The sequence below is a fragment of the Bos indicus x Bos taurus genome, chromosome 16 (assembly GCF_003369695.1).
Source record: "Bos indicus x Bos taurus breed Angus x Brahman F1 hybrid chromosome 16, Bos_hybrid_MaternalHap_v2.0, whole genome shotgun sequence".
In the NCBI taxonomy this organism is placed as follows: domain Eukaryota; kingdom Metazoa; phylum Chordata; class Mammalia; order Artiodactyla; family Bovidae; genus Bos; species Bos indicus x Bos taurus.
The window spans coordinates 33,150,317-33,172,444 of record NC_040091.1 but is presented as its reverse complement, the minus strand read 5'-3'; the positions used below and the strand labels follow the sequence as shown (position 1 = coordinate 33,172,444).

Genomic DNA, 22,128 nt, shown 5'->3' with positions numbered 1-22,128 from the left:
GCAGGAAACTATTTGTATTTTTTTAGAGGCTCACTCACAACCAGATGAATACATGTGCATAGAAAAAGATGCAAAAGAATAATCCCAATATTTAACAGTGATTACCACTGGAGAAGTAGAAGAAGGCATTGAAACTGACCGTGTGTGTTAAGCAGTCTCTAACCACTGTTGTTGTTCAGTTGCTAAGTTGTGTCTGACTCTTTGTGACCCCATGGACTGCAGCACACCAGGCTCTCCCGTCCTTCACTGTCTCCCACAGAGTGCTCACATTCATGTCCATTGAGTCAGTAATGCTTTCCAAGCATCTCTTCCTCTGCTGCCCTCTTCTCCTCCTGCACTCAGTCTTTCCCAGCATCAGGGTCTTTTCCAATGAGTCAGCATTTCACATCAGGTGGCCAAAGTATTGGAGCTTCAGCATCAGTCCTTCCAGTGAATACTCAGGATTGATTTCCTTTAGGATTGACTGATTTGATCTCTTTGCAGTCCAAGAGACTCTTAAGAGTATTTCCTAGCACCACAATTCGAAGCATCAATTCTTTTGCACTCAGCCGTCTTTATGGTTCAACTCTTACATCTGTACATGACTACTGGAAAAGCCATAGCTTTACTATATGGATTTTGTTGGCAAAGTGATATCTCTGCTTTTTAATACATTGAAATTTTAATTACAAATTTTAACCATATTGGTAATTAATTTATTATAAGAAGAATTTAATGAAAGATTAATTTTAAAATGGAAAAAGCATATTCAAAGTCATGCAGATGAAGAGGATATTCTAAGATAAACTAGTCAGGGAAAACCAGTCAGCAAATAAAAAGCAGTGTTTCTTTTTCCTATTATATTGATTTCATATTATCCTTCTAACCCTAACCGTACAATGTGGGAGGCCTGGGTTCAATCCCTGGGTCGGGAAGATCTCCTGGAGAAGGAAATGGTGACCCACTCCAGTATTATTGCCTAGAAAGTCCCATGGATGGAGGAGCCTGGTAGGCTACAGTCCATGGGGTTGCAATGAGTCGGACATGACTGAGTGACTTCACTTTCACTTCTGTGTTATAAGTAAAATGTCTTAAAAGGAAGCTACGATGTTTACATTGATTCCAAGCCTGGCAGTCATTTAGAAATTAGATTCTTGCCCAGTTACATATTCCTTTGTCTCTATCCTATATTTCAGCTCTTAGCCTCTTAGAATAAATGTCAACCTTTTCAGTTCAGTTTTCTGCTTTGTCAGCATGTCATTGACTCATATTCTACTTTAATAACAGTATACTGTGGAAAGCTTCTACTTTTACTGTCAGTGAAAATCATTGTCTGTATTATTCCCGTGGCCTAAGCTGGTGTTCAGTTTCTTTCAATTTACTAATGCAGAAAGCTAAATATTGAATCTTATGCTGACTTTGAAGAGTGGCCAAAACTTTTTAGGTTCGATTTCTAGTTTTAAGCATAATTAAGAAGACTGAGCCCTCAATGAACTGTACTGTAGTATTTCCTGCATGACTCTAATGTGAAATTTTTGAAGTTGTATCCCAAATATGATAAATTAAAAGTGTGTCTTGGTCTCTATTGAAAAATGTAGTATTGTGATACCAATTTTAAGCTACTTTGTTGATTTTTTAGCCAATCACCCATTTGATAGCCAAGCAATCTTCTGTATAGCTTGCTTTGCAACTATATTTCAGTTTTTAAAAAAGAAAATTAAAAAAACTAAGGCTAACTGCTTAAGAATAAAAGAGAATTCATTATCTCTCTTACACACATACACAGAAAACCAAAAGAAAAAGAAAGACTGTAGTGGAAACTTCCCAGAAATGAGGAACAAGGAAATGTTGTAGTCAGCCTTCTAGACTTTCTTTTAAAAACAGTGATGTTTAATAAATCTTAAAACTGCTAATAACTGTGGAATAGCTTAGGAATTGAAGGAATTAAATATGGAGTACTCCATATTTCAAGATGAAGCTCATGTGTGTATCAGACCAACTCCTCTCTTTTCCGTATATAAACATTGGCCAAGATTATTCAGAGACTTTCTCAGTCCTTTTGGCTCTGATTGTTGCTCTAGGTTCCTTAAATACTAGTTTCCTTAAATACTACATGATTGTCAGTTCATCCTAGAAGCGACACCCCTGCTTCTTACTTCATTTTCTGCCTCAGCTGCTCTATCATCTGCATCATGGCATGTTGCAGGATTAATGCTGTATTGCTTGCTTTGTTTGAAAAACTCCGTGATCACACTCATCAAAACATTCCCATGGTGTTTTTAAGCAGTTAAAGAACTTTTGCCATTGGAGACGGCCCTCTCACTCTCACATTGATGTATCATGTAAGTTTGTATGACTTGCCATCGTAAGAGGCTTGCCCAGGCCTGGCTTTGGGCTGGCACTATGGACTAGGAGCAGCACTGCAGCTGACTAGTTAGTCTGGGTGGCCAGAATTGACCGTTTCTGAAGGACAGATAATGAGTAGTAGCATGGGGCTGAAGTACAGGAGAAAAAAACTCAAGAAGGTGTCGGCCAGATGAACATAGAAATGGGACAGGAAGCAGGGCCTTATGTTGCACGCATTTTCGTTCACTTCAGTTGGGTCTAACTCTTTGCGACCCCACGGACTGTAGCCTGCTAGTCTTCTCTGTCCATGGAATTCTCCAGGCAAGAATACTGGATTTAGTTGCCATGCTCTTCTCCAGGGGATCTTCCCACCGCAGGGATCAAATCTTCTTCTCCTGCATCTCGTACATTACAGGCAGATTCTTTACTTAGTGGGCCCCATAGGAAGCCTTATATTGAGGACAGGGCTCACATACCTAGGGTTGTTTTTTCAAGTGCTTGCTATTTGGTATGTGGGCTGGCTAAGTTGAAACAAAACAAATAAAAAATGCAGTGACTGAGTGGATAGTCCTGTGTGTTAGTCTCTCAGTCATGCCCCACTCTTTTGCAACCCCATGGACTATAGCCTGCCAGGCTCCTCAGTCCATGGAATTATCCAGGCAAGAATACTGGGAGCAAGTAGGCATTCCCTTCTCCAGGGGATCTTCCAGATCCAGGGATTGAACCCAGGTCTCCCACATTGCAGGTAGATTCTTTACCATCTCAGCCACCAGGGAAGCCCTAAATTGCCAAATTTAGATAGTCCTAAATTGCCAGAATTGCTAGTGGCACCTGTAAGCCTATGTGTAATTTAAGTATCTCTCCTGAACTTTTCAGATGGTCTGAGGGCCACCTTGAAGCATATATTACATTTCTTTTACATAAAATCATAGTGTGTCAGTCCAGTGGTTGCACAAATTTTTAGTACAGTTCTTTTACAGATTCACTGTTGAATGGTGACCTTAACAAAACATCTGTGTGTGTGTGTGTGTGTGTGTGTGTGTGTGTGTGTGTGTATGTATGGGTTAGTTGCTCAGTCGTGTCTGACTCTTTGTGACCCCATGGAGTGCAGCCCTTCAGGTGCCTCTGTCCATGGGATTTCCCAGGCAAGAATACTGGAGTGGGTTGCCATTTCCTTCTCCAGGAGATCTTCCTGACCCAGGGATTGAACCTGGTTCTCCTGCATTGCAAGCAGATTATTTACTGTCTGAGCCACCACAGTATTTGAGGGTTTATCTTTGATGATTTTTTTGTCATTCAATAGTCTGAAATTGGTGAGCTCATGTTCTGAAAATTTTTTGATCCAGAGCAATTAAACTCTTTTGTTTCCAGTTCTAAGTAGTCTAGTGACTTTTTAAATTTAGATATAGGAGACTTCCCTGGTAGTCCTGTGGTTAAGATTCCAGACTTCCCCAAAGGGGACATGGGTTCGATCCCTGGTGGGGGAACTAAAAAAAAATTTAACTGTAAAATATTAGAACTGGGACAGAATTTTGCTTACCCTCTTTGATACCCTCCTGTAGCAAAGTCATTATTCATTCATTTATTCTTTCGCCATTTATTTCACTGAGTATGTACTGTGTGACAGACTACTCTTAGCAAGAGGATATACTAGAAATAGTTTAAATATATTAAGTGTAAGTCTCCTGTAAGAAGCAAATTTGTTAGAAACTTGATCCTATTGTGGCCTGTTTGTTAATATATATTCTGAGGTTTTTTGTTAATCTTTTTATTTGTAACTTCAGGTTTGATGGTGGTATAGTATTAGGAATAGGTAAGAGTATCATTGAATAGTGACTTTGGTTTCTTAGTAGGTCTAAAACTTTAGCAAAGGTAACTATATGATATTGACCTGTTATCCTTAAGAGTGAATTTTTATTTTCTACTTGGAAACACAGGTTCTAGTTGGGTTGCATATTCTCAATGAAGCTAGTCCCTTTTATGTTAGAGCATTTTCTGAAATGCAAATAAATATGAAATTGATTTTGTTTGCATTTTACTTAATGTTTTTTACTCAACCAGAATAATCTTGCTTTGATTCTTCCACTTTTTCACATAATTACTGTGTTTGATTATATTTGATCAAAATAATTCACTCCTTTTTCATTTCCTTTAGACAAAAAAATTATTTTTCTCAGTTGAAAATAAGTGAATCAGGAAATTCTAAAATGAAGATCACTGCTGCTGCTGCTGCTAAGTCGCTTCAGTCGTGTCCGACTCTGTGCGACCCCATAGACGGCAGCCCACCAGGCTTCCCTGTCCCTGGGATTCTCCAAGCAAGAGCACTGGAGTGGGTTGCCATTTCCTTCTCCAATGTATGAAAGTGAAAAGTGAAAGTGAAGTCAGCTCCCACAAATTTTATGATACTTGGAGCAATTTATTCTTCTTTTAACAAAAAGAGCTTTTATGAAACTGTTAATAATGTAACTTTGTTCAGTATTACATATTTTTTAAAATACGACTGTTTTCCAAATGCCACAAATAGTTTAAATTATTTTATTTTTAAGAAAATTTTTTAATCAAGACATTGGTCAATTTTGAAAGTAATTCAAACTCAGAGATTTAATCTTTTAAGTTAGGACTCCTTAAAATGAACTCTTTATTAATAGTTTACAGTTGACTGTTTAGCAATAGTTCAGAACTTGGCAATGAAAAAGAAGCTACAGCAGTTACTTCAAGTGAATTTGAAATCACAGTTTAAAACTTGAGCTCTTTAACAAAGTATGGAATAGCATAAGTAACAGTCCAACTTACTTTTTTTGTTTGTTTTGTGTTAATAGAAAGTTTCCCACCTCACTTTTGGGGGGGGTCTGTTGATCATTTTTATCCAGTGGATGAGCTCCAGATATCCTGAAATCTTTTATGTAGAGTTTGCTTAAATTAATCCATGAGATTGGAGCCTTGCTGCTATTTTACATGCCAAAGCATTTTGGCATTCAGTTCAGTTCTGTCCCCAAGAAATAGCTTAGCTTTATGAGAATTGCTGAGAAGGGGGCAGAGTTAGGCAATGATCAAACCTAGGGGGGTAAGATTTTGTAAAATAACAAGTATTATGTGTAATCAAGGCATTTGAGTAATCCAACAGTACTACCCATTGAAAGAAAAAATACTTTCATAAGTAGGTGAAAGTTTTTCATTCATAAGTGAAGCCGCTTAGTCATGTCCGACTCTTTGAGACTCTGTGGGCTAAACCTACCAGGCTCCTCCAACCATGGGATTTTTCAGGCAAGAATACTGGGATGGGTTGCTATTTCCTTTTCCAGGGAATCTTCCCGACCCAGGGATTGGACCCGAGTCTCCTGAATTGCAGGCAAACGCTTTACCATCTGAGCCACCAGGGAAGCCAAGAAGTGTCAAAAAGAGGGTTGTGAAAGGAAGACGAAAAGAAAAAAAAAACATGTTGGTTCTAGTAGAGCAGAGAGCCAGTAGTGTAAACAAAACATCAGTAGTCCCTTCTTACCATGGTTACTTCTACTTTGAGGTACAATTCCCACCTTCCCTGATAGTTCAGTTGGTAAAGAATCCACCTGCAATGCAGGAGACCCCAGTTCAATTCCTGGGTGGGGAAGATCCAGTACAGAAGGGATAGGCTACCCACTCCAGTATTCTGGCCTGGAGAATTCCATGGATGGTATCATCCATAGGGTCACAGTCTGACACAACTGAGTGACCTTCACACGTTCACAACTTTGTTAGTTTTTTCTCCTTTTCTGCCGCCTACACTTAGCTTTTTAACTAATTTCTTCTTTTCTGGGCTTTCCTCTGCAGCCCTCAGTGTGCCAGTCCTCTCCACAGTAGGTTATTACCCGACCTGGATGCAGTCCTGCCATGAGTGCTCCCTGCTCTTCTGGCTGTCCTGCCTGCCCCTCACCAAGTGACAACAGAGGGTCTTTCTCTGGGGTGTGCTTGAACATGTGCTGGGCTGGCCTGCCCTGGCTCTTCTTCTAATGCATATCAGTGCTTTTTCCTCCCTGACTTATGAATACTTGACCATTTGATCATTTCTTGTTTTCGATGTTCTTTTTGTGCTGACAGAGAAAGAGATGACTTAATGTCTGTGCTAGTTTCCGTGAGGAACAGCTTGACAGAGGTGCAGCAAAGAGAAGCAAGTGCTTATAAGCAGGTGAAGCAAGCTGTGAAAATGACTGAGGACGCCAGTTTTGAAAAAACCAAGGCAAGTCTAATAAGATTAAAATGAAAGCATGCCCTAATTCCTTTTTCTTTTCTTTTCTGAATACTTATTTGCTTATTCTCCATAACTAAACTTTTTTTCCAAACACACAAAGTGGAAACCAGTTTGTTAGTGCTGAATTTCTAAGTTAAACACATTTGCTCTTTGGAGAATTCTTATTCCTCTGCAAATTCTCTTGCTATGTCACTATTGAAAGAACAGTACAATGTAGTATGGTACTTTGAGAGAGTTGTATGCTTAACCTTTTCATTTGCCGATAATTTTTAATGCTAAGTGAAACTGTTAACATCCATAGTGACCCATTTTTGTATGTTCATGTATGACTGAAGACAGATCTTTTTTTCTCTGTCCCTGGGAAATTTTGAGAACATTCAAATATACCACAATAATAATATATGTGTATTGAATAGCATCTTTAGCTGTGAATTGGTATCCATTGTATGCTTAAGTCAAACACATTTAATGGTAATGATAATGTCAGTAATAGTTAACACAGTGATCAGGCAGTGTTCTAAGCACTTTGAATAGTAGGAGGTTACTGTTGATTCACTGCTGTTGGGGGCCACACCTTAAACCATTAAAGTTGCTGTGTGTTTTCTGTAGACACACTAGCCACACTTGAAGTACCTGGTAGCCACATGTAGCTGGTGATTACTGTATTAGTCAGTGCAATATAGGACATTTCCATTATCACAAAAAATGCTCTTAGATGGCATTGGTCTAAGCCATATAGTAGCATCACTATTTTATTGGGCTAATCAACTTCATATTAAACTTCTCCTCAGTCATTGCTTTATCCATTTTTCTCTGTCCAGTTCATCTTTAACTCTTCCTAGACCATTTGACCTTCATAGTGCCCCAATACCTTTTGAAAGTAATGTTCATTCTGACCAAATGCCCTAATATACTTTATTGTTTCTTCAAACACTCTTACTTCTTCATTTGTAATGAACTTTAGCTGCCCCTTGCTGGTATTATGACCCTCAAAACCCCCAGTGGAGCCCTTTGCTGTTCATCTCATCTCATTTGGTTATGATGGAGGAGGTTAGCATTCATATCACTCCATATTGCCATTTCCAGGCCTTTGTTATGGTTCAGTTCAGTTCAGTCGCTCAGTCCTGTCCAACTCTTTGCGACCCCATGAATTGCAGCACGCCAGGCCTCCCTGTCCATCATCAACTCCCGGAGTTCACTCAGACTCACATCCATCGAGTCGGTGATGCCATCCAGCCATTTCATCCTCTGTTGTCCCCTTCTCCTTCTGCCAAATCCCTCCCAGCTCAGAGTCTTTTCCAATGAGTCAACTCTTCGCATGAGGTAGACAAAGTACTGGAGTTTCAGCTTCAGCATCAGTCCTTCCAAAGAAATCCCAGGGCTGATCTCCTTCAGAGTGGACTGGTTGGATCTCCTTGCAGTCCAAGGGACTCTCAAGAGTCTTCTCCAACACCACAGTTCAAAAGCATCAATTCTTCGGTGCTCGGCTTTCTTCATAGTCCAACTCTCACATCCATACATGACAACTGGAAAAACCATAGCCTTGATTAGATGGACCTTTGTTGGCAAAGTAATGTCTCTGCTTTTGAATATGCTATCTAGGTTGGTCATAACTTTCCTTCCAAGCAATAAGCATCTTTTAATTTCATGGCTGTAGTCACCATCTGTAGTGATTTTGGAGCCCCAAAAAATAAAGTCTGACACTGTTTCCACTGTTTTCCCATCTATTTCCCATGAAGTGATGGGACCAGATGCCATGATCTTTGTTTTCTGAATGTTGAGCTTTAAGTCAACCTTTTCACTCTCCACTTTCACTTTCATCAAGAGGCTTTTGAGTTCCTCTTCACTTTCTGCCATAAGGGTGGTGTCATCTGCATATCTGAGGTTATTGATATTTCTCCCGGCAATCTTGATTCCAGCTTGTGCTTCTTCCAGCCCAGTGTTTCTCATGATGTACTCTGCATATAAGTTAAATAAGCTGGGTGACAATATACAGCCTTGATGTACTCCTTTTCCTATTTGGAACCAGTCTGTTGTTCCATATCCAGTTCTAACTGTTGCTTCCTCACCTGCATATAGGTTTCTCAAGAGGCAGGTCAGGTGGTCTGGTATTCCCATCTCTTTCAGAATTTTCCACAGTTTTTTGTGATCCACACAGTCAAAGGCTTTGGCATAGTCAATAAAGCAGAAATAGATGTTTTTCTGGAACTCTTGCTTTTTCGATGATCCAGCAGATGTTGGCAATTTGATCTCTGGTTCCTCTGCCTTTTCTAAAACCAGCTTGAACTTCAGAAAGTTCATGGTTCACATATTGCTGAAGCCTGTCTTGGATAATTTTGAGCATTATTTTACTAGCGTGTGAGATGAGTGCAATTGTGCAGTAGTTTGAGCATTCTTTGGCATTGCCTTTCTTTGGGACTGGAATGAAAACTGACCTTTTCCAGTCCTGTGGCCACTGCTGAGTTTTCCAAATTTGCTGGCATATTGAGTGCAGCACTTTCACAGCATCATCTTTCAGGATTTGAAATAGCTCAACTGGAATTCTATCACCTCCACTAGCTTTGTTCGTAGTGATGCTTTCTAAGGTCCATTTGACTTCACATTCTAGGATGTCTGGCTCTAGGTGAGTGATCACACCATCGTGATTATCTTGATCATGAAGATCTTTTTTGTACAGTTCTTCTGTGTATTCTTGCCACCCCTTCCTAACATCTTCTGCTTCTGTTAGGTCCATACCATTTCTGTCCTTTATATATATATATTTATTTATTACTTCTTTTGCCTGTGCTTGCTGTGGTGCACAGACTCTTTATTGTGGCTCATGGTCTTCTCTAGTGGTGGTGTGTGGGCTCTAGACTGGGTGGGCTTGGTAGTTGCAGCAGGCAGGCTTAATTGCAGTATGTGGGAATCTTAGTTCCCTGGCCAGGGATCAAACCAGGCCCCCTGTATTGGGAGCGTGGAGTATTATCTCCTAAACTACCAGGAAGTCCTGCTTAATTTTTCTTTGAAATTAGGTTACCACTTCTCTTTGAATCATCATTGATTCTCCTCTCTCTAATTTTAATCGACTTAAACACTCAATCTAGAAGACATTATTTGACACATTTTTTAAAAAATCATCTATTTTATACTTGGATTTATAAAATAGTTGTAAGATCTTTGACACTTTTTAACAACTTTAGCCTCTGAGCCTTTTTTTCTCTTGTCCAAATCTTTTCAGGCTGCCATAACGAAAATACCTTAGACATGGTGGCTTAAACAACAAACATTTATTTCTCACAATTCTGGAAGTTCAAGATTGTGGCACCAACAGGTTCAGTGTTTGGTCAGAGCTCACTTTCTGTCTTCTCACTATGTCTTCACATGGTGGAAGGGGCAAGAGAACTCTTTGGCATCTATTTTCTAAGGGCACTAATCCCATTCATGAGGACTCTGCTTTCATGACCTGATCACCTCCCATGGGGCCCACTATCTAAGTCCATCATATTAGGGTTAGGTTTCAACATATGAATTTTGGAAAAGCACAAACATTCAGTTCATAGCATCCTCCACTCTATCTCTTTTCATCATTCTGAAAGGTTTCAACATTCATGCTGTTAACATATGCAACATCTTAGACCAACACACTTTGTCTTCCTTAACTCTAAGACTTTTTTCTGTTCTGCTGTAACTCCCACATGAACTGAAGTGTCCATGAAATCTCAAACTCTAAAACTGATCTCTCTGACCAGAGCCTTTTCTCTTTCTCCTATCTCAGTTAAATCTATTCAGTGTCCTCTTCTACCTCCTCGCATACCTCATTTTCTCTATTATATCCAGGCTGTCCCTCTTCCCTTTCCACTTAGATGTGAATTTTACAATTTCAAGCTAAACCCATTATATTCACTCCATCAAGATAGCTGTGTTCTTTACCTACTGAATGGCACTTTTGTCCACTGTCATGTCCTAATTGGAAACCTAGATGTCATTCTCTCTTTTATACCTGGCTGCCAATCAATTACTGATTGCAAGTTTTTTTTTTTTTTTTAAGATTTATTTGTTGACTTAACAAACAATTTCTCCTTTCTTCATTTTCCCAGCTTAGCACCTCACTCTCATAGCTGACCTCCTATACTGAGATCACAACCAACTGACAAGAGGCTCTTCAAACCTTATCATCTCTCAAATGTGCCTTCTCATTTTTTTTTTCTTGCTTGTTTGGTCCTCTTACTTTCCAAGATGAATCTCTCCAAGTTCTTGATATGTCCTACTCCCAAGGTTTCAGGGACCCTAAACCATTTGTTATCATATCTTTCTTATATCTTTCATCCTTCTTTCTCCATTGTTTTTACCTTTGTAGCTTTCCATTCATTTTTGAACACATTGCAGTCAAGCTTTTAACAAACTGTAGTCTGATTTCATACTAATGAATTGGTCACTTTTTGGTCACCAGCCACTTCCTGATTACTAAACCCAGTGACTTCATCTTAGTCCTCATTTGACTCAACTCCAGGAAGCCATTAACTGTGCTAGTATAATATTATCTTTTCTCCTTGATTAGTTTGGTATTTCACTCTGTGAGTCATCTTTGCATTGCTCTTCTCTACTCTTCCACATTCCTTTTAACTTGTTTTCCACAAGCCTAGAATGCAGACATTCCTCATTTTTGTTCCTAGACTTCCACCCATGTTGCCCTAATTTCCAGGACTTTGTGTCTTCCTCTCACTGAACACTTCTACACTGTGTCTTTAGCTCTAACAGCTCCTCTGTGCCCCAGACCTACATTTCTAGCTGCTACTAGATCTCTTTATATGGATGATATGCCATTAGCATCTGAAACTCCACACTACCAAAATGTTAATTTTCTCCTCCTTTCTGTCTGTCACTCCTTTTCCTTCTACAATTTACCATATTATCTTCTTTCAGATAATGGTATTATCATCTTACCAACAGTTCTGGCCTAGATCCTTTAAGATCCTTTGGCTCCTCCCCATTCGTCACTCTCAACATCCAATCAATTACCAAACTCGCACCTTCTCCTCAGAGGCCCTTACTAAGTTATCCCTGCAACTTCCATTCCTGTACCTCGGTTCAAGTCTTCACATACTCTTATGCAACCTATGTGGCCTTTTGGAATAGCCTTCTGTTGGTCTCCCTCAAGTCTCTTTCAACCCCAGTATTCTTTCACTTTGCTGCCAAAGTCTTCCTAAATTGTAAATCTCCCTGTTCGGGCAGCTCTCCCCTTGCAGTAGAATAAAAGACAAATCCTTAGCATAACCTTCCAGATCTTTCACAGTGTGGTCCCACTCTAACTTTTCTAGCCTTATCTTTTACTACACATTTTTTTTTTTAATTTTATTTTATTTTTAAACTTTACATAATTGTATTAGTTTTGCCAAATATCAAAATGAATCCGCCACAGGCATACATGTGTTCCCCATCCTGAACCCTCCTCCCTCCTCCCTCCCCACACCATCCCTCTGGGTCGTCCCAGTGCACCAGCCCCAAGCATCCAGTATCGCGCATCGAACTTGGACTGGCAACTCGTTTCTTACATGATATTCTACATGTTTCAATGTCACTCTCCCAAATCTTCCCACCCTCTCCCTCTCCCACAGAGTCCATAAGACTGTTCTATACATCAGTGTCTCTTTTGCTGTCTCGTACACCAGGTTATTGTTACCATCTTTCTAAATTCCATATATATGCGTTAGTATACTGTAATTCTGTTTTTCCTTCTGGCTTACTTCACTCTGTATAATAGGCTCCAGTTTCATCCACCTCATTAGAACTGATTCAAATGTATTCTTTTTAATGGCTGAGTAATACTCCATTGTGTATATGTACCACAGCTTTCTTATCCATTCATCTGCTGATGGACATCTAGGTTGCTTCCATGTCCTGGCTATTATAAACAGTGCTGCGATGTTTTCATATAACTTGTGCTGTTTCTGTAATGTGATCTATATCAGCTCTTTCCATGAATTTGCTCATGTAGTTTTCTGCACTGTGTTCATCTGTGAAATACTTATTCAGTCTCTGAGAGTCAGCTCAGGTGGCAGTCTTCCCCAGAGTTTTTTCCAACCCCTTCTTGTTTGAATTAATCTCTTCCTTCACTGTATTCCTAATGAGTGGTGTATAATTTTTGTGGCTGTGTACATAGTTCTCTCCATGGAAAGACCTTAAAAACCAGGCCTGTGACATCTATCACTGTATTCTTCACAATGGCTATTTACATATTAATTGTACCATAAATGTTTATTGAATTGAAATAACATTAGATATTAACTTTAAATATTAATATGGATTTTTATAAATAATTTTTATGATGTAATATTTCAGTGGTTAAGAACTAGAAAGGCTATTGTGTATCATGAATCTGTTTTTCATTGAGTTAGTATTTATGCCAGGATTGATTTCTAAGCAGTTTACAAAATGCAGTGCAAGTATAATAGTTATTATCATCAAGATATAGTAAAACATATTAGGAATTTTGCTTTTTGAGAGTAAAAATCAAAACAGCATATATACTTTAATTTTAAAATCAACTACTTTATTACTGCATTATGTAATTGTTACTTTGTTCTTATAGTTTCTTAACATTTGTTGCCATCTAGTGTTATATTTTGCATATTGCATGCTAAATACGTGGAAGCAATTACATTTCATAAATATTATATCAAACAGAGTTCGATGGAACTCTGCTCAATGTTATGTGGTAGCCTAGATGGGAAGGGAGTTGGAGGGAGAATAGGTATGTGTATTTATATGGCTGAGTCCCTTCACTGTTCACCAGAAACGATTACAACATTGTTAATCGGCTATACCTCAGTACAAAATAAAAAGTTTAGAAAAAGGCAAATACCGTATGATGTCACTTGTATGTGGAATCTAAAACATGACGCAAATGAACTTACCTATGAAACAGAAATAGACTCGCAGACATAGAGAACAGATTTCGTGGTTGCCCGAAAAGAATGTGAATAAAGGATGTATGTGTGTCTATATATTTGTTGTTGTTCAGTCGCTAAGTTGTGTCAGACTCTTTGAAACCCCATGGACTGCAGCATAGCAGACTTCCCTGTCCTTCACTATCTCCCAGAGTTTTTGTGTGTGTGTGTATATATATATGTATATATATATATATATATATATATATATGTATATAAAGGGCTTCCCCCGGTAGGAAGTGACTCAGTGGTAAAGAATCCACCTGCAATGCAGGAGCCTCAGGAGGTGGAGGTTCAATCCCTGGGTTGGAAGATCCTCTGGAGGAGGGCATGGCACCCACTCCAGTATTCTCCCCGTTGACAGAGGAGCCTGGCAAGCTACAGTCTACGGGGTCGCAGAGTCGGACACAACTGAAGTGACTTAGCATGCACACAGGTTTCCCCTCTAGGTCACTGCATTTTAGGTCATTTTTAACAAAAACTGAAATAAGGTGCATTAGCCTTTATTTGAATTTTGAATACCTGAAACCAAGGGTGCAAAAGGAAGAGGGTTGTCTAAGTCCCCAACTCCCCAAGACCTATAGCCGTTTCCACCAAGAAAGGGGTTGTGCTCAGGGAAAAGAAGGAGCCACAACCTTGGGAACTACTAGGAGAAATGGAAGCTGCAGATCCCAAATTAACATGGTCACCTGCGAAGATCTATCAGTTAGTTGTAGTTGGCCATTCCTTGACCTAGTCACTGAGGATTCAGTTATATGCCTTTACTAAATGGTTATATAGAGTATAATCAAGGAGTACTGAATCATCTGGGATTCTGAAAACTAAGAGAGGAGTCTTAGAATTTAAAGACAAAGCTTTAATGGAAAGACGAAAGTGAAAGTGAAAGTCACTCAGTCGTGTCCGACTCTTTGCATCCCCATGGATTGTATGGTCCATGGAATTCTCCAGGCCAGAATACTGGAGTGGGTAGCCTTTCCCTTCTCCAGGGGATCTTCCCCACCCAGGGATCATACCCAGGTCTCCCGCATTGCAGGCAGATTCTTTAGCAGCTGAGCCACAAGGGAAGCCCAAGAATACTGGAGTGGGTAGGGTAGCCTATCCCTTCTCCAAGGGATCTTCCCCACCCAGGAATCAATCCAGGGTCTCCTGCATTGCAGGCAGATTCTTTACCAACTGAGCTATGAGGGAAGCCCTAATGGAAAGAATGTATATGTATTTATTTAGTAGAACCAAATCTTGTATATGAGGTCTGTTGCAAGATTAAATGACTTTTCTAGTTCCAAGTGGTAGTTAATATTTCCTTCACTGTGACCAGGAATATATATTAAAATGAAAACAATAAAACTAAAAGCCATTTTTATATGGGATCACTGGTTACAAACCAAGAGTGATCAATATCCAGTTTTTGACCTACTGTTTTTATTCAGTGTTTCATTGCTGCTTTCATACTCACCATCACCTTTCAGTGGTAGCTACTTCTCATAGAAGGCCCTCCACAAAACCAAGTCTTCAGCAACATATTTTGTTTATGTGATTTACAGCTTCTCACTTGTGCTTATATCATTTTGGCACTAGGCCTTTTACCTGTCAGGATCATTTACTGTTCCTTGTTGCTGAACTGATTAAATATTCTGAATTGACTCTTTGTTCTTCACGTTAGCCTGATCTTCAGCAGTTCCTTCCACTATTCCTATACCAACTAAGATTGCTTCCTGAGTTCTTATTCAATGAAAAACCTTCTGATTAGATATACTAGTTTATATTCCATAATCATTTTATTCTTTCATGATAGTTGTGTGCTAGTGAACATTATGAATGTTTTTATTAGGTTCTTATAAAATACTTTACACTAGAGCAATTGTGTTCCAAAGCACAAAAATCTCTAATTAGTAATATTTCAAGCTCCAGTGGTTTAAATTATAGAAAAAATATGCTTTTCCATTTCCTTGAAAATCTAATGTAAAGTTTTATCTCCCAAACATTTTCAACTAGAATTGGATTTGGGACTAACTCCCTAGGAGAATCTTTTTTTAGGCATCAAGTATTTGCTTATCAATTAATCTTAGACAATTGCATTTTATCCTCATATTTTATGCCTAGGAGTATAGAACATTTCCAGAAGAGTTTGAAAGAAGTTAGAGTTTAATGAGTTCATGATACAGGGAAGAAAATTCACATATCCTAGGTATTATTGTCTGTATTTACTATAGCTTTCACCAGAGGGAAGCATAACAATGCATAAAACTTTGCAGTGCTTACTGAGACTACTTCCATCTCCATTAACAATAACTGTGACTATCAAATTATAAGCATACAGTATATAAGTCATATAAGGCTTCAGTTTCTTTCTCTCAATTCAAGGAACAACATAGAGGTTGAGAGAGGAGGATATTGTGAGGAAACATGGGATAAGACTAAGAAACCATAGTATGACTTAGATTTTTCTGTTAATAAGTCAAGCACCTTAATTGTATTGTTTTTTTTTCTTGAGAGTTTGAATTCAATTTATTATTGAATGTTATACATAAAGATATTCTGAATATAGCCAAAAGGAAATTAGAGAGTTTTTATTTCTGAAAACACAGAATTTAGTATAAATTCTGGAAATTTAGTCTAAAGGACAATTACCAACTTTTAAATTGGCAAAATCAAATATGAGACTTCTCATTTTATAAAACTAGGTAGTAACTGCTGTTTTGAGTCTTCCCTTACCAAAATTTGATTATTACCTAATTTTTACGTTAGCTATGTGTGTAAGGAGAGTGAACCAAATCTTATCTTACTTATATGTAAGGAAACTTGATTACTATATGTTAAATAATAGATGCCTTTACGTAATGACAAACACAACTCATCTTAAAATTTTGATGTTTATCATTTAAAAGTACAAATAATTTTTAACCATGTCCAAATGAAAAATCAGTTAAATTAGATACTTATGTATTTCTTATGGTATAAACATGATTTATAATTGATAATACTAGAACATTTTCTGATCCCCTTTTATAAAATTCAAACTCCTCTGTGGCCTTTATCATGGTTTGTTGCTTGGATTTTCTTAGTTGATTAGTTAATATAGCCTTAATTGTGAAAATAAATATGTGAATAACTGTAACTTTTGAATATATGTAATATTTGAATCACCAAGTGGTATTGACAAACAAATATAAAAATATTCTTTTCTTTGACTTTACATTAAGTTATAACTATTTTAAATATTATTAAAGTTTAATTGTCTCATTTCCCCCGTATTTCTTGTAAATTCTATGGTTCCATTTCACTGTCTTATTCTGGCAGGCTTTGATCCAATGTGAACAATTGAAGAATGAGCTGGAGAGGCAGACAGACCGACTTGAGAAAGAACTTGCATCTCAGCAAGAAAAAAGAGCCTTTGAGAAAGAGATGTTGAAAAAAGAAATTACAAAAGAAAGAGAAGACATGGGCTCAAAGGTACTTAAAAGTTCAATTTGTTATCCACATTGCAGAGGAAATGTTTTTGTGATGTAATTGATGAGTCTGCAGTCTGCAATTCTTGAATGATCTTTAAATATTTAAATCTTTTAAGTATTCAAATTGCTTATTAATTAGAGTTCATAAAATTTTTCTATTCTCAACGTATTTCTCAATAAAAGTTATATTCTCTGACCTTTCCAAAGAAAATAATTAGATTTCATGATAGGAAATTGTGAAATATACTCTAATGCTGTCATTCTGTTTGAGTCCCTCTCTGTTTGTCAGAGGAGAGCAGGTGCTCTGCAGATATCCATATTTTAGTTCAACCTTGGTTAAATTAAGGAGCAATTACCCTTTCATTTCATCCCCCCACTCCCAAATTAGACATTAAGAAGATAAAACACTTGTAAGAAACCAAGTAGCCAAAAAAAGTTATGATATGCTTTGTATAAAATAGGTTCTAACAAATTACAAATTACAAAAAAATGAGATGGTTGGATAGCATCACCAACTCGATGGACATGAATTTGAGCAAGCTCTGGGAGTTCGCAATGGACAGGGAAGCCTGGCGTGCTGCAGTCCACAGGGTCGCAAAGAGTCAGACACGACTAAGTGACTGAACTGAACAAATTACATGATGAATAAGTGGAAGAGGGAAGTTAGAGGCAAAAGGAACAGATAATATGTGATGGGCAGTGTTTGAAAAACAGTAACAAACTGGAATATAGAGTTTAGTGGAATCTAGTTTTAATATTGCTATTAATTGCTATAGTAGAACAAAACTGAGCAAGATGTGGTCCTTGAAGTAACCCAAACTTCAATGTTCTGTTTGTTCAAAGCAGCCTCACAGCTTATACTGTAAGTTCTGTCTTATAATATTCCAAGACTTGAAAATTAACTCATTCAGCAAATATCTACTGATTATCTGCTGTGTGCATGGCAGTGTATAAGCCTGAGGCTATATAAAGAGAAAAATCACAAATTCTGCCCAGTGAGTTTTAAGTCATACAGGTATGTGAGGCAAGGTAAACTCCCTTGTTTTCTTATCCTTTTTTAAAAGAACTGTGCCTGTCAAAACGTAACTTAAAGGTCAGTCTAACTGTCTACCTTCTATGACTTGCATTGATGATCTCAGCTGGTGAAGAACAATGCTACAATCTTGCAGATGACACCACCATACCCTTATGGTCTTTGGTGTCCGTTGTTCTTTCGGTGCTTTCTAGCAGTCCTCCTACACATTCCCCTCTCTCCTGTTCATTTAGGGATTCAACAGATACTAACTGGAGGTCATGGGAATGTCATCATCACAGGACCAATGCATTCCCCTCATGGAGTTTATAAACTAGTGGGAGAGGTAGACATTAAGCACATACTTCCACAAATGAGTTTTTACCACTGTGATATAAGCATGAAGATACAGTATAGAGTTACCATGAAAATGCATAACAGGCAAATATGACTTAGTCTACACAGTCATGAAAGATTTTCCTAAGCATGAGATTTTACAAGTGAGACTCAAAGCAGTTGAGTAGGAGTGGTCAGGGGAAGAGTTGAGGGGAAGTTTCAGACCCAGAAAAACAATACTCCCAAGGCTCGGAAGCTACAAAGCATAATCCTTTTTGGGAATTTAGAGAGAGTTTAGGTGACTGGGGCATAGGCAGTAAGAGACAGATAATGGAAGATGAGTTTGGAGAAATATGCAGGGACCAAATCATGAATGGTCATAAAACCCATGTGAAAGATTTTAAGTGTTATCCAAAAAGTGATGGTAAACCATTGAAGAACTGATGCTTCCAAATTGTGGTGCTGATGAAGATTCTCGAGAGTCCCATGGACAGAAAGGAGATCAAACCAGTCACTACTAAAGGAAATCAACCCTGAATATTCATTGGAAGCGCTGATGCTAAAGTTGAAGCTCCAATACTCTGGCCACCTGATGCAAAGAGCTGACTCATTGGAAAAGACTCTGATCCTGGGAAAGATTGAGGGCAGGGGGAGAAGTGGGGGACAGAGGATGAGATGGTTAGATGGCATCACCGACTCAATGGACATGAGCTTGAGCAAACTTTGGGAGGTGGTGAAGGACAAGGAAACCTGGCATGCTGCAGCCATGGAGTCGCAAAGTGTCAGACATGACTTAGCAACTGCATAACAGCAACAATAAACCATTGAATGGCTTTAAATTGGGTAGTGTCATGATGCCATTTATATTTGAGAAAAATCATCTGTCCATAGATTTGAAGGGGGACCAGAATAAACCTCTTAGACCAAGTGGGAAATAATTACAGTAGTCCAGGTGGGAAATGATGGTATCTAAGACCCATTTTTCAAGGACTATTTCAAATCACTTTAATTCTTCTCAGGTTCTCTACCATACTACCTTTCCCCTCATTCTCAGCAGAGAGCCTCTACTTACCTAACAAAGAAAGTTGATGCCATTAGATGGTAACCACTTCAACTTTTTGTTTTTCCCCTCACTTCGCCTAAAGTAAAATTTCACCTGCACTGCAGCCCTGTCAGATGGGAGTGACTTCATCCTTTCCTCTTGCTCTGGATCCCATGCCCCTCAACCACCTCAGGAACCTATTTACATTTGTTCCCCACTCTCTTCTGAATCTTCAGCCTTTACTTCACTATAGCCTTTTCCTTATCATCAGGAAAATAGTCTCTTCCTTCTAATCCAGTCATTCTCAATCTTGGCTACGTAGAAGTTCCAAAACTCTGATTCACCCAGGCTGAATCCCAAATGAATTATGGGAGAACAGCTGAGGGTAGGATCCAGGTGTCAGTATTTTAAAAAATTGTCCAGGTGATTCCAGTGTGCAGCCAAGGCTGGAAAGCACCTTACTAATTCCATATCCCTCCTTACTCTTTCCTTTAATAGTCAAATTTCTTGAAAGATTTGTCCATACATATTGTCTTTTGGGGGCTTCCTCTATGGCTTAGTCATAAAGAACCCACCTGCCAGTGCAGGAGACACAGGAGATGCAGGTTTGATCCCTGGGTCAGGAAGATCTCCTGGAGTAGGAAATGGCAACCCACTCCAGTATTCTTGCCTGGAAAATCCCATGAACAGAGGATCCTGGTGGACTGCAGTTCAGGGGGATGCAAAGAGTAGGACATGACTGAGCATGCATTGCCTTTTTCTCACCACTCAACAGCCCACTGCATTTCAGCTTCTGTGCCCATAGTCAATGAAATTACCATTGCTATGTTCACTGGAAACCTCCTAATGCTATTTTTCAGGAATATTTTTTCATTCTTATTCTCTGTAAAAGTTTCTCTTTCTTTGATTTCTCTGAATCAGTATTCTTGATTTGGGAAAATGATGTGTGCCTTTTAGGTTAGTCTGAGTTTAAGGTGCCTTTGAGGTAATGAAAGAGACACATCCAGAAAGCACCTTGATAAGAGGTTCTAGAGTTTAGCAGACAGCTTTAGACTTAGGTGTCTCTAGCACTACTGTGGCTTAAAAAAATTTTTTTTAATGTATTTACTTACTATTTTGGTTGTGCTGGATCTTCATTATTGTACTGTAGCACTACTGTGGCTTTAATTTCATATACATTGTGCATGAGTGCATGCTCAGTCATGTCCAACTCTTTGCAACCCCATGGACTGTAGTCCACCAGGCTCCTCTGTCCATAAGATTTTCCAAGCATGAATACTGGAGTGGGTTGCCATTTCCTTCTCCAGGGGATCTTCCTGACCCGAGGCTTGAACCTGTCTCTCCTGTGTCGGCAGATGGATTCTTTTACCACTGAGCCACCTGGGAAGCCCCATATATTTGGTATTGATTCCTAAATCTTTAGCTCTCTAGTGAGCTCCCAAACCAGCTTCACTTCCTACCTTCCCTTTCATAGTAGAACTACTGCTCATTCATCCAGTTGCCCAACTCAGAAATCTTGCTGTCATCCTTGTCTCCTCCTTCTCCCTCACCCTGTACATCATTAAGTTACCCAGTTCTAGAGATTCAGACCCCTACCAATGTTGCCCTGTCTCTCCATCCCACTGCTCTCCATATCTTACCCTTGGATGATTCCTACAGCCCCATGTGGTCTCCTTGCTTCCAGTCTCACCTCCTTCTCATCTGTTCTCTTACTCAAAGATCCAAGGATGCTCTTTCTAAAATGAATCCATCAGTAAGTCAGTCTCTTTCTTTAAAATCCTTTCATGTCTCTCTTTAATCCCATGGATAAAATTTAAGCTGTCTCTCTTTTTTTTTAATTAATTTATGTATTTTAATTGGAGGCTAATTACTTTAAAATACTGTGGTGGTTTTTGCCATACATTGACATGAATCAGCCATGGGTGTACATGTGTTCCCCATCCTGAACCCCACTTCCCCTTCCCTCCCCATGCCATCCCTCTGGGTCATCCCAGTACACCAGTCTTGAGCACCCTGTTGCATGCATTGAACCTGGACTGGAAATCTGTTTCACATATGATAATGTACATGTTTCAATGCTATTCTCTCACAGAGAGAGAATGGCTAACCTCGCCTTCTCCCACAGAGTCCAAAAGACTGTTCTTTACGTCTGTGTCTCTTTTGTTGTCTCGCATATAGGGTCATCATTACCATCTTCCTAAATTCCATATATATGCATTAGTATACTGTATTGGTGTTTTTCTTTCTGACTTACTTCACTCTGTATAATAGGCTCTAGTTTCATCCACTCATTAGAACTGATTCAAATACATTCTATTTAATGGCTGAGTAATATTCCATTGTGTATACGTACCACAGCTTTCTTATCTATTCGTCTGCCAATGGACATCTAGATTGCTTTCAGGTCCTGGCTATTGTAAACAGTGCTTCAATGAACAGTGGGGTACACATGTCTCTTTCAATTCTGGTTTCCTCGGTGTGTATGCCCAACAGTGGGATTGCTGGGTCGTATGGCAAGAGTGAATGTTGACATTCTAGGAATCAGCGAAATAAAATAGACTAGAATGGGTGAATTTAACTCAGATAACCATTATATCTACTACTGCGGGCAGGAATCCCTCAGAAGAAATGGAGTGGCCAAAATGGTCAACAAAAGAGTCCGAAATGCAGTACTTGGATGCAATCTCAAAAACAACAGAATAATCTCTGTTCATTTCCAAGGCAAACCATTCAGTATCACAGTAATCCAAGTCTATGCCCCAACCAGTAATGCTGAAGAAGCTGAAGTTGAACGGTTCTATGAAGACCTA

General features: G+C 38.8%; 1 protein-coding gene across 11 annotated transcripts in view; it reads left to right on the top strand.

The window, feature by feature from the left end:
- SDCCAG8 (serologically defined colon cancer antigen 8) overlaps positions 1-22,128 on the top strand; it is a 251,399-nt gene that overhangs the window by 53,880 nt on the left and 175,391 nt on the right. For all 11 annotated transcript variants that reach the window (XM_027564711.1, XM_027564712.1, XM_027564710.1 and 8 more), the window contains 2 exons: positions 6,400-6,538; positions 16,777-16,929. In XM_027564711.1, coding sequence (XP_027420512.1) covers positions 6,400-6,538; positions 16,777-16,929 — 292 coding nt within the window. The remainder of the gene's footprint in view (positions 1-6,399; positions 6,539-16,776; positions 16,930-22,128) is intronic.